We start from the raw sequence: 12,866 nt of genomic DNA, 5'->3' as shown, positions 1-12,866 counted from the left end.
TTATCTGGTGGTTTTCTCTTTGATTCTGTACAGTCATTTTGTTGTGTGTTTGTTTGTTTGGGGGGGGGGTGCTTGTATTTGTTTTTGCAGTACTGGGAATCAAACCTAGGAATCAAGTCATTTTGAGACAAGAGTCTCCCTAAGTTATTTAGACTGGTCTCAAACTTGGAATCCTCCTCAGTGGATATAATAGTAATTATTTATTTATCTTGTTTTTTTATTTTCTATAATATCATTTCCTAATTTATTGTGATCATCCCTCCTGAGGTAAGAAAGTAATTATAATTTTTAGTTTAAAAATGACTATAAAAATAGTAGGCTTAGGGCTGGGGATGTGGCTCAAGTGATAGCGCGCTCGCCTGGCATGCGTGCGGCCCGAGTTCGATCCTCAGCACTACATACAAATAAAGATGTTGTGTCTGCCGAAAACTAAAAAGTTAATATTAAAAAATTCTCTCTCTCTTTAAAAAAAAAGATATAGAAGTTGATAAATATTTAAAAAAAATAGTAGGCTTAAAATTACTAGATGGACTCTGGAAAAATGTCCAAATTCCTTGATAAAGGTCAAACATACACACTAAATGACTTCTTTCTTTTTTTCCTTTTGGACTGAGAATTGAATCCAGGTGTGATGTACCACTGAGCTACATCCCCAGGCTCCCCGTCTCCCTGAATTGATGAGGCTGGCCTTGAACTTGTATTCCTCTTCCATTCCTCTTCCCAGTAACTGCACACTACCATGCCTGGCTGTTAAATGATTTTAAAATGAATAAAAAAGATTAGAACAAAGGAAAACATGACAGGCAATGAAATTAATAAAAGGAAGCTAGTTTCTTAAAGGCAAATGTTCTAGGTGGGTAAGCAGCATTGATTTCTACCATGTGTGATGCTTTCTATCATGCATAGAAAGATACTTAAGAGGAAAACATTTTAGTATTTTAAAATACGAGAGTTTTTTTTTTTTTTATTAGCTACACATGACATTACAATGATCTTGTACGAGATAAAGTTGAATGTGGTAGTGCAAGCCTGTAATCCCAGGTACTTGGGTAGCTGAGGCAAGTTTCAGCAACTTAAAGATACCCTGTCACAAAAAAATACAAAAGGCTACAATTGAATCTCAATGAAAATACCCCTGGGTTAAATCCCCAGTACCAAAAAAAGAAGAAAAAAAAAAAGTCAACCTTAAGTAGGTAAAGAAACTAGTATGTATTTATTTAGTCACAGTATTTACATAAACCACTGTATTTACTATAACAAATATATATGTCCCCCCCCCTTTTTAAATTTTTTTTTTAGTTATAGGTGGATGGGATATCTTTATTTTTATGGGGTGCTAAGGATCGAACCCAGCGCTTCATGCATGGTAAGCAAGCGCTCTACCTCTGAGCCACAAACCCAGCCCTATATATCCCCCTTATAACAGCCTAATACATGGTAACAGTAGTTTGTTTTTTGGGGAACAGTATTATTAAGGGGTACTATCAGGAATTAATAATCTAATAGAATTGATTAACAAATCATAGTACAAACATATATAGATGTTTGTTTAGAAAAAGGTCCTGTTGTTTTGCTTTGAAATTCAAGATTGTCCTCTAAGATAGGGAATATAAGTTAAATGAAAAGTGTTGTGGAACTGGAGAAAGTATTATAAGTTTTTCTTTTTTTAATATTTATTTATTTTTAGTTGTAGTTGGACACTATACCTTTATTTTATTTATTTATTTTAATGTGGTGCTAAGGATCAAACCAAGGGCTTTGCATGTGCCAGGTGAGTGCTCTAACTGAGCCACAACCCCAGCCCCTGGGGTTTTCTTTTTTGTTTTGTTTTTATTTTTATAGTGCTGGCAATCAAACCCAGAACCTCATATGTGCTATGTACGTGGTCTACCACTGAGCTACTCCTAGTTCAGAAAGGCAATTTTGTATGAGCTGGTCTTTTAAACAAATGAAGTTGTAAAGCTTTGTTTTGTTTTGTTTTTTTTAAGTTGAGTTTTCAGAATAGTTACTTTGATTTTTAATTGACGTGTTGTGGGGTCTAGCCTTACTAAGTTAAGTTCAACTATGTCTTGAGGTTAGATCCAGAGATTTAGAATGGCTATGCTGCAAGAGTTCTCCTAAGTTAGATGGAGAGTTGAGGTAATCTACCTGCCATCTTGGTGGAACTAACTAAACCATGGATGTTCAGACCTCCTTTATGTGACATTCTGCCTATCTAACCTGTCACACAGAGCCATTGTGGTTTGGCAGTCAATTTTCAGGAGGCCTTCAACTTGTCCTCTGAAATTCATAGTAATAGTTAATAAGGCTGGGCATGATGGTTCATGCTGAGACAAGAGGATTGCGAGTTTGAGGCCAGCCTCAGCAATTTAGTGAGGTTCAGCAACTTAATGAGACCAGAACTCAAAAAAATATAAAGGACTGGAGGTGTAGCTCAGTGACTAGTACCATTTAATCCATCTAACCTAGGAGAACTCTTGCAGCATAGCCATTCTAAATCTCTGGATTTAACCTCAAGACATACTTGAACTTACACTTAGTACCATTTAATCCCTAGTACCATTAAAAATAATAAAAAATCCCTGTTTGGTCTAAGAATTCATATGCATACCATATGGGAAATCAATAGGAAATGTACTCTAGCCTTACTGATCAATAAGTACCTACGCCTCCAACTGTTTGTTATTTTTAATACAAGGGATTGAACCCAAGGGTGCTTAATCACTGAGCCACATTGCCAGCCCTTTTTCACTTTTTATTTTGAGACAGGGTTCTGCTAAGTTGCTTAGAGCCTAAATTGCTGAGGCTGGCTGTGATCTTCCTTCCTCAGCCTCCCAAGCCTCTGGGATTACAGGCATGAGCCATCACTCTAGGCTGCCTCAGACCTCTTTATAAGGTAACAGAATCACATGGTTCAAACATCAAAACAATATAAAAAGATCTACAACAAATCCTGCTTCTACCTCTGCCTATCAATCCCATTTCTCCTGCTTCCTATAGATAACCATTTTTTTTTAGTTGTAAATGGACACAATACCTTTATTTTTATGTGGTGCTGAGGATCAAACCAAGCGTCTCATATATGTTAGGCAAGTGCTCTGTCACTGAGCCACAATCCCAGCCCTATAGGTAACCATTTAAGCAAATACAAATATATTCTTATTTTCTCCCTTTCCTCCACAAAATTTAGCACACTGTATACTATGAAACATATACTGTGTTTCATCTTTTCTTTTTAAACCTAATCTTCCTTACAGTTGCTTCCTGTAGTCCTAATTATGGCACCTTTTTACCTTTTCAGGTTCTATAATTACAAAATAGGATGGCATACCTGTAACTGCCAAACTACCCCATATTTTGGAGCAAGATATATTATTATTTGTCTATTGTTCATATTTAACATGAATCATGGTCCTCAAGGCATCAAAATGTGTTCATAATATCCTTGAAAGAAGAGAGAGCAGCATTCTATTCTACAGTGTGGTTCTTGCCCACTTCATAGTTAAAATAGTTATTTAGTCATTGGGCTGTACTGGATATACTTTATTCTTAAGTAATGTACCTAGCAACTTGTAAATATATGAACAGAATATCTTAAAGAGAACTGGTGAGACTTGGTTTTCTTTGTCCTCTTAAGTCTTTATGGTTGTTACTTCTATTGTTAAATGGTCCCTCATGGAGCTGACCTGATATCATTGTCTGTGAAAATGTCTTTTTGGTTATTGTGGGGTTTTTGTCCCCTTCACCATGAACCCAGGGCTTTGTACTTGTGAGGCAAGTGGTCTTCCATTAAGCTACATCCCTAGCCCCCCGACAATAGTTTTTAAGGAAAAGTACTGGGAAATGCCATGCCACAGCAGACCTGTTTCTCTGAAATGTCTTTAAGAATTCAGCATTTCATATCCTAGCCACTGGAACATGTTAGCATTGATGCCTCTATGGTTTTTTATAAGGAGTAGACACTGGGGCTGGACACTTTGACACTTGCATGGGTCAAGGGGTATATTGAGTGCTTACAACAAATCCCACATATAAATACCTATACATACTGTCCTACACAGGTTCCCAAGCAGGAACCAAGGTTTGCTACTGCGTAGTCCCAAGAAAATTTTGATTGCTAACACCTTAGAAGAGTCTTTCAGAGACTGGAATTTTGAAACCATCTGTTCCATTGTTTCTGAGATGCTGTGTTGTGATACATCAGTTACTTCACTGTGTCTCCAAAAGTTTGGCTTCTCTCAAAACATTGACTTCCCCCTAAGGGCTTGGACTTGACTTTCGCTTTCTGGAAGACAGAGTCCCTTTCTCCTCCCTAGTGTTAGGTTATTGGTGAGTTGGCATTCCCTGAAAAGATATAGGGTGGGGCCCCAGCCCCCTCAGAGACCCAATCAGTGGAAAATGGTCACTTACCTCCAACCTTGGACATTTTCACAACATGATTCTCCATCCTCTTCCATCCTCTCTACTGCCAAATATCTACATGTGCTGTGGGAATAGGAAGACTGGGAATGGCATTCAAAACTACAGAAAAAGCCACTTTGAATTTACCTAGAGGAGGGATGTCTTTCATACATTTGGATATCTCCCCAGGACTGTCACAGTCACTGAGTTTCTCTTTTCCTAAAACAGTCACTCACTCTCTTGCAGTTTCAGTAATTTATTGATGTCTCAGCTAACCTTTCAGGACATTTCAGCCATCAGGGTCTTTTAAGAAGCCCATTCCCTACCAGAGGAGTTATACTATTTTCCTTTTGTCTGTTCAAGTGTCCTTAACCAGCCTCATTTTTCTTCAGCTCTTCCACTTTGTCAATATAGATCCTCATGGCATCCATCTTGGACATCCCTTTGTTCCCGTTCCATGCCTCCCACTTTGCTTTAGCTTTTGCATCTGAGTCAGGAGGGGCAGCGATGTTGCAGTCACCCTGAGTGGCCTGTTTGTAGTAGCTGTATATCAGCAGTTTATCCTGATCGCTCACAGGACGTTTCAGCTGCTTGATCGCAGCACAGGCGAACTCAAACTCCACTTGCATATTAGAGTACCTGAAGCTGGGTGCTTCTGTCCTTCTAGATGATATCTGGTGCTAAAAGCTGGAGGGTGGAAAGTTGTAAACACATGAGGCTGATGATTAGATCTTGGGAAGAGGAGGTGGGGAAAGGAGACAATGTGGAGGACATTTGTGTTTTTTATGAAGTACAGACTGCAAACTAGAAGTCCACCGGATTGGATCTGCCCACAGTTCATTTTCTGGGGAGGACTACCCATCAAAGTTTCAAAGGCCTCTGTGAGCCAAATGTGGTGGCACTTGCCTGTAATCCTGAGGCCCAGGCAGGAGGATTGCATGTTCAAGGCCAGTCTGGACAAATTAGGGAGAACTACTCAAAATAAAAAGGGCTGGGGATGTAGGTCAGTGGTAGAGAGCTCCTGTGTTCCATCTTTAGGACCAGAGGGCGAGGTGGGGGGATGTCTATGATCCCGGAAAATTAAGCAGCGGTGCTGCTGTCCTGAGGAGCAGTATGGTATGAAGAACATTGAAGGCGATTGGGTTTGTGTCTGTGAGGCTCAGAATATGAGACCCTGGGACCCACTGCGGGGAGGAAGCCTCTGTGACCTGAGTGTGCTGGTTGGTGGGCAGCCCAGGAAGGGCATTCAGTGTGAATGAACTGTGTGTCGGAGCTACCCAGGGTTCCTGGCTTAGGGTGAATGCCGGGCCAGGAACTAACAGACCTCCTGCACACAGGAAACAGGACTGGGCCAGGGGACTGTACAGAAGGTACCGGCCTGTTGGCTGGGGAAGAGGCCTGGGGCCGAGAGGGGGAGCTGTGCGCTTGACAGCCTCGGCGCCGCCAGCGGGTTGGTGAGGAGCGCGCTTGCGCGGGGAACAGCAGGCGGTCGGCGCAGGAGTAGAACTGGGGCCGTGGGCGGGGCCTGTGGCTCCGCCCATTGTGCCGTCGCGTCGGCGCGGAACTCGCTCCTTCGGAGGGGGAGGGGCGGCCCTTGCTGCCACCGGTGTCGCCGCCATGGACTTAGGTGGGTTCCCGGCTCCCCTGTCCCGGTCAGCCCCGGCGGCGCCCCGCAATGCTCCCCTAGGGAGGGGTGTCCTTGCACACTCTTCCCACCGCGCACTCCCGCGCGGGCCCGGACCAAGAAAACCTCAGGCTGGGGAAGGGTTTGAGGGCCAGGAGGTGTCCTTGGAGACCTGGGGTCGGGAGGCCGAGCTATAGCTGGGGCTCCGCGGCCCTCCTCTTTTCTGTTCTGGCCCTCTTATCATGGGAAAAACCCGAGCGGCTGTGAAGCTGGATCCCCTGAAAACAGACGGGGTTAGTGCACGTGCTTTGGAAAATGCCGGTGACCTGGCCCCGGGAATCATGGGTGTTCTTATAGTCTGATTTACTGAACGTGGACTAAGTTCTTAAGCAAATGTCCCCACCCCGGGTCTCCTCTTCGTTAAAGCGGGGATGAAGACTCTGTCTTCCTAGAGTTTGGGGGCGTTTTCGTTGCAACCACGTGTATATAGTGTTGGGTACCGTGCTTTGTGCACAGCAGCGCTAACAGTTGTGGGGAGGGGTTACATCTGCTGAGGTGGCACTTTTTGAACCTGCGAGCAATTGATAGTCTTCATAGACAAGGCCTGGAAAAAGTGGTGAGTTTGCAGAGCAGATAGATATCATTTGGCTCCTTGCCAAACCTCCCCACCCCGCCGGTTATATTCTTAAGAAGATAAAGAGGGTATTTTGCGGGAGAGGGGCGGAATGTGAGGTACCCCCAATATGTGCCAGTCATAGCTGTGGAGAAATGTGGACCCTGTCCTCAGCCAGCTTTTCAGTGGTGGAATGGCAGCGGGAAGAGTTTGGAGCAGTGCAACTGTGGTGATTTCTGTCTCAGCCCCACTACTGTGGTTGTGACATCCTGAGCAAATTTTGCCTGAGTCTCAATGATCCCATCTCTAAAATAGGAACAGTAATCCTCAAAAGGATGTTTTGAAGATTTAAAGATCTTACACATGTACCACTAGCAAGCACAGTGCCTGCCAGAGTAAACAAACACTTAGTAAACATAAGAAGTGGACATTCACAAGTACCAGTCACCTGTTAGTAATAAAGTACTTGGAGTTTTCCCAGCTATTAACTGCTCCCAAGAGTTAGTGTCTGGAAGGCAGGTGTTGGGGCCCAAGCATCTGCTCAACTGTAATGATAGTGCAGTAAAATTTAATTTACAGTTATGAGGGAATGTATTTTGGGGTTCTGAAGGAGCAACCTGAGCCAGAAAGAAGGACAGTAACTCTCAGACACCTTTAGAAGTCTGACTCCCCACTAGGAGCCAGAATAGATTGACTTCACAAGTGAGTTGCATAGGAGTGCTGATCCTTGGCTTTTGTGCTTCCCTAAATTGTTGGTAGGGCAAGATAGCTTTTAGTTTTCTGGAATCAGTATTTTTTAAATTGTATTTTTAGTTGTTAATGGACCTTTATTTATATGTGGTACTGAGAATCAAACCCAGTGCCTGACACATGCTAGGCAAGTGCTCTACCACTGAGCTACAACCCCAGCCCCTAGAGTCAGTATTTTTTTTTTATATTTATTTTTTGGTTGGACACATTATCTTTATTTTTATGTTGTGCTGAGAATCGAACCCAGGGCCTCGCATGTGCTAGGTGAGCGTTCCACCTCTGAGCCACAAGCCCAGCCCTAGAGTCAGTATTTTTAATGCTGACTCCTAGACTGTGAAAATGGGGAAGATGTGCTACCGGGAGCATGAGAGACTCGGGAAAGAATAGCATCTCTGGGGCCTGGGAAAGGGAAGAGGAGTTGAGAACACCAGTGAGCTGTGTTTGCACTCTGATTTAGTTTTTAGACCAAAGAAAACACAATAAAGACCTATATTCTTCCTTTTTTTTTTTTTTTTTTTGTACTGGGGATTAAACCAGGGTTTCTTAACCACTGAAACACACCCCATCTTCTCTATTTTGAGACAAGGTCTCACTAAGTTGCTGAGGCTGATCTTGAACTTTCAATCTTCCTGCCTCAGCCTCCAGAGTCTCTGGGATTACAGGTGTGTGCCACTGTGTCTGGTGTTCTTTCATGTTTTTGAGTTGGGGAAGGCAAAGAATGGAGATAAGATTCTGGTCCTACCAACAACAGAAGGGTTTTGGGGAGACCCAACATTTTTTGGGGGGGTATAACTCAGGGGCACTTGACACAAAGCCACATCCGCAGCCGTATTTTGTATTTTATTTAGAGAGAGAGTCTCACTGAGTTGCTTATGCCTCATTTTTGCTGAGGCTGGTTTTGAACTTGCAGTCCTCCTGCCTCAGCCTCCTGAGCCACTGGGATTACTGCACCCGGCCAAGGGAGACCAACATTTATGGCATGTTATTCAGGCTCCCAATAGCCTGATTTTTACTGTATTTTATTTAACCCATACCTTCTCCCATCCTTCAGAGATGGGATCAGGAGAAAATAGCACCAACCCAATGCCCAGGACTCAACTTGTACATTTTCATTTGATCTTCAGTTATATCATGAAGACTGTATTGTACAGGGGAAGATCAAAGAAGTTAACTCTTAGGCCACATCGAATTTGAATGTCCAAACTAGTATTTGACCCTTCCATCTACCCACCAGTTTCTGCCACAGAAGTTCTTAGGACCATGAGTAACTTGTCCTCTGACTGGAAAAAGCTTCCGGCTGAACTGTTTCTCTAAAAGGGAGGAGAATGTTTGAAACCTATTGGCAAGGCTGTGAGAAAAAAAAGAGGAAAGGTTGGGCTTGTCTGATTGTTTCTGTGCCAGCAGCTTTGTGGCCTTCTTAGTCTGAATCATCACTGAGAAGTTGTCACGACCTATAATAAACATTTTGTGGCCTCTGTAGTTCACTGCTGTCTCTTATCTATACCCTTCTCCCCAAATCTGTAGGCCTGCCTTTTGTGGGAGGGTCTGGCCTCAGTGGTCCAACTTTTCCTTTTCATGCTCTTCCTGAGGGATCTCATTTACTTTGGTTTTTGTTAGCCCTTCTGGGCAGATACCTTCCGGACTCACCTTGAGCTTCAACCTTGCATTGCCATTGCTGGAAGACTTCTCTTCCTTTATGTTCCATGTTAGACTCCAAGTAACCAAGTCTGACCTTGTCTTCCCTCTAAATCTGTTCTCATTCTCTATTCCTTATTTGCTATAGTATCCATCATCCTTACAGTTCCCAGTGTAGGCAGCTTGGAAGTCATTTTTTTATTCCTCAACTAAGCCCTAATGACTGCAGTGGCTTTTACAACCATCCCTTTTTCCTCTTCTTCCACCAAGGTCACTGAAAGTCCTTATCCCTTCTAACCTTGATAATGACAGCCAGCCTAATAAGTGCTGCCTCTCTCAACTCTGCTTACTATTTTGAAAACTTTACATTCTTATTTTTCGTCCTTCTGTGCAGGACCCTTGAATATCTGCGAAGAAATGACTATCCTGCATGGGGGCTTCTTGCTGGCTGAGCAGCTCTTTCGCCCCAAAGCATTGGCAGAAATGACAAAGTCTGACTGGGAACATGTTGGACAACCCATTGTGGAGGCCTTGAGGGAAATCTCTTCTACCTCAGCACATTCTCAGCCTTTTGCCTGGAAGAAGAAAGCTCTGATCATCATCTGGGCCAAGGTCCTTCAGCCCTGTCCTGTTAGCCCTTCTGACACTGAAATTCGGTGGCAGGAAGATGTGTTCTTCTCAGTGGGCAACATGATTCCTACTATTAATCACACAGTCCTTTTTGAGCTGCTCAAGTCCTTAGAAGCTTCTGGACTCTTCATCCAACTTCTGATGGCCCTGCCCACCACCATCTGTCGCACAGAACTAGAGCGCTTTTTGGAGCACATGACTATTGATACTTCTTCCAGGGATGTGTCCTTCTTCCTCGATGTCTGGTGGGAATTGATGAAACACAAGGACAATAAGCAGGACCCCCTCCTCTCCCAATTTAGGACAATGGCCCATAAGTACTTACCTTCTTCAGATGAGTTCTCTCATCCTCCAAAGAGGTTTAAGTCGGACCCAGATGTGTGTCCGACCATGCCCCTATTGGCCATGTTACTTAATGGACTGAAGCAAATTCAAGACAGAATCCTGTCCCTTGGGATGAAGTGTTATGCATTAGCCAACTTAGCTGACATGCTGACTGTGTTTGCACTGATGGAAGATGACCCCCAGGAAGTGTCTGCAGTCATGTATCTGGACAAACTGGCCACAGTGATCTCTGTGTGGAATTCAGACACTCAGAATCCATATCACCAACAGGCTCTGGCAGAGAAAGTAAGGGAGGCCGAGCGGGACGTTAGCCTGACCTCACTGGCCAAACTCCCCAGCGAAACCAGTTTTGTGGGGTTTGAGTTTATGCACAGTCTGCTGCAGGAGTGGGGAGAGGAGCTACAGGTCATGCTCAACAGCAGCCAGGGGACAAATTACGATAGCTTCCGGCTATGTGAAAGTCTGACTTCCTTCAGCCAGAATTTGAAGCTCTACCTGGGTACCACTAGCTTGTCTAAGGAGGAGAGGCAGGTAGTCTCTGAGCTGGCAGAGTGCGTCAAGGATTTCCTGAGGAAAACCAGCAAGGTACTGAACAAAAAAGGGTTGAAGGACGAGGACATTACTGCCTCTATTGCCATGGCCATTATTGAGCAGAAGATGGACCGACACATGGAAATGTGCTATATTTTTGCTTCTGAGAAGAAGTGGGCCTTCTCAGATGAGTGGGTAGCCTGCCTGGTAAACAACAGGGCTCTCTTCCAAGAGCCAGACTTAGTTTTAAGGCTGTTGGAAACAGTAATGGAAGTTAGCATGACCGAGAGAGTCATCCCCCAGTCTCAGATCAAACAGGTGATCATCTTGATCCTGGAATGCTATGCAGACCTCTCTCTACCAGACAAAAATAAAGTCCTCTCAGGTGTCCTGCATTGCTGGGGGCGAAAAGGCCTCTCTGAAAGGTTGTCGGCTTATTTGGAAGGTTTTCAGGAAGACCTAAATACAACATTTAACCAGCTCACACAGAGTGCCTCTGAACAGGGCTTGGCTAAAGCTGTTGCCTCTGTGGCCCGCCTGGTAATATTGTACCCAGAAGTCACAGTGAAAAAGATGTGCAGCATGGCTGTGATCAACCTTGGCACCCACAGGTTCCTAGCACAGATTCTCACTGCCTTCCCTGCCCTTAGGTTCACAGAAGAGCAAGGTCCTAATTCACCCACCACTTTTTTGGTATCCTGCCTCAAAGAAACTGTCTGGACAAAGTTCTCTACACCCAAGGAAGAAAAGCAATTTTTGGAGCTCCTGAGCTGCCTGATGAGTCCTGTGAAGCCCCAGGGGATTCCAGTTGCTGCTCTTCTTGAGCCAGATGAGGTACTGAAGGCATTTGTCCTGCCTTTCCTGATGCTGGATGTTGAAGAGGTGGACCTCAGTCTGAAGATCTTCATCCAAACCCTAGAAGCAAATATGGGCTTAGAGGAATATTGGCTCCAGACCTGTTCCCCATTCCCCCTCATCTTCAGCTTGTGCCAGCTTCTAGATAGCTTCAGCAAATATTGGCAATTCCCCCAAGAGAAACGGTGCCTCTCTTTGGATGGGAAGGATCTGGTAATCCATATCCTAGACCTCCTCTGTGAAATTGTATTAGCCAATGCTGAGACCCTCTCCCCAGATACCTGGATCAAGTCCCTGTCCTGGCTCCACAGGAAGATGGAACAGCTAGACTGGACTATAAGCCTGAGACTGAAAAACTTCTTTGAGGGCCACTTCAAGTGTGAGGTGCCAGCCACACTTTTTGAGATCTGTAAGCTTTCTGAGGCTGAGTGGACCTCCCAGGCCCACCCAGGGTATGGGCCTGGCACAGGGCTTCTTGCTTGGATGGAATGCTGCTACATTTCCAGCAGTGTCTCTGAGCAGATGCTCTCTCTTCTGGTGGTGGACGTGGGCAATCCTGAGGAGGTCAGATTGTTCAGCAAGGGCTTTCTGGTGGCCTTAGTGCAGATCATGCCTTGGTGCAGCCCCAAGGATTGGCAGTACCTTTACCAGTTGACCAGGAGACTATTGGAGAAACAGCTCTTACATGTCCCTTACAGCCTGGAATATATTCAGTTTGTTCCCCTGCTCAACCTGAAGCCCTTTGCCCAAGAGCTCCAACTCTCTGTGCTCTTCCTGAGAGCTTTCCAGTTTCTCTGCAGCCAGAGCTGTCGTAACTGGCTTCCTATAGATGGCTGGAGCCATGTGGTCAAACTCCTCTGTAGCAGTCTGACCAACCTTCTGGACTCAGTTAGGTTGATACAGTCGGTTGGTCCTTGGGCTCAAGGACAAGACCAGGACCTGACCCAGGAAAGCCTGTTTGTTTATACCCAGGTGTTCTGTCATGTTCTACACATCATGGCCATGCTGCACCAAGAGGTCTGTGAACCACTCTACGTGTTAGCCTTGGAAATCCTCACCTGTTATGAAACACTGAGCAAGACCAACCCCTCTGTTAGCTCCTTGCTCCAAAAGGTAAATGAACAGCACTTCTTATCATCCATTGCTGAGAACATTAGCCCCAAGGAGCGGCGCCAGACCCTGCTGCAGAAGATCAGCAACTTCTGACTTGTGTGGGTCAGAAAAAAAGCTGGGCCACAACATGGTAGTTCTAGAGGGCGTAGAGCTGAGAAACACAAACTATAGTTATGTGAAATTGTACACAAGATAAAAGGTATATGGCAATAACAGTGTAAAGAAAATAGTTTCTTAGGTATTTATAACATACAGACTAATAAAATTCTCTTTTGAGTTTCATCTAGTCTCTCTTATCTAAGTGTGTGTATTATTATTATTACTATTTTTATATTGAAAGTCTTAGAAAGGGTGGCAACTTGGGAAAGA

The 12,866-nt window shown here is 44.3% G+C and overlaps 1 protein-coding gene across 1 annotated transcript; it reads left to right on the top strand.

The window, feature by feature from the left end:
* The first annotated feature begins 5,946 nt into the window (after nt 1–5,946).
* Gemin4 (gem nuclear organelle associated protein 4) lies at nt 5,947–12,779 on the top strand. The gene is made up of 2 exons (XM_077801367.1): nt 5,947–6,028; nt 9,418–12,779. The coding sequence occupies exons 1-2, from the start codon at nt 6,019–6,021 to the stop codon at nt 12,588–12,590; spliced, it is 3,183 nt and encodes a 1,060-aa protein (XP_077657493.1). The 5' UTR covers nt 5,947–6,018; the 3' UTR covers nt 12,591–12,779.
* Nucleotides 12,780–12,866: the final 87 nt, after the last annotated feature.

Source organism: Urocitellus parryii, chromosome 7 (assembly GCF_045843805.1).
Source record: "Urocitellus parryii isolate mUroPar1 chromosome 7, mUroPar1.hap1, whole genome shotgun sequence".
Lineage (NCBI taxonomy): Eukaryota > Metazoa > Chordata > Mammalia > Rodentia > Sciuridae > Urocitellus > Urocitellus parryii.
The sequence above is the reverse complement of the archived record's forward strand: the minus strand, read 5'-3'. Positions and strand labels throughout refer to the sequence as shown.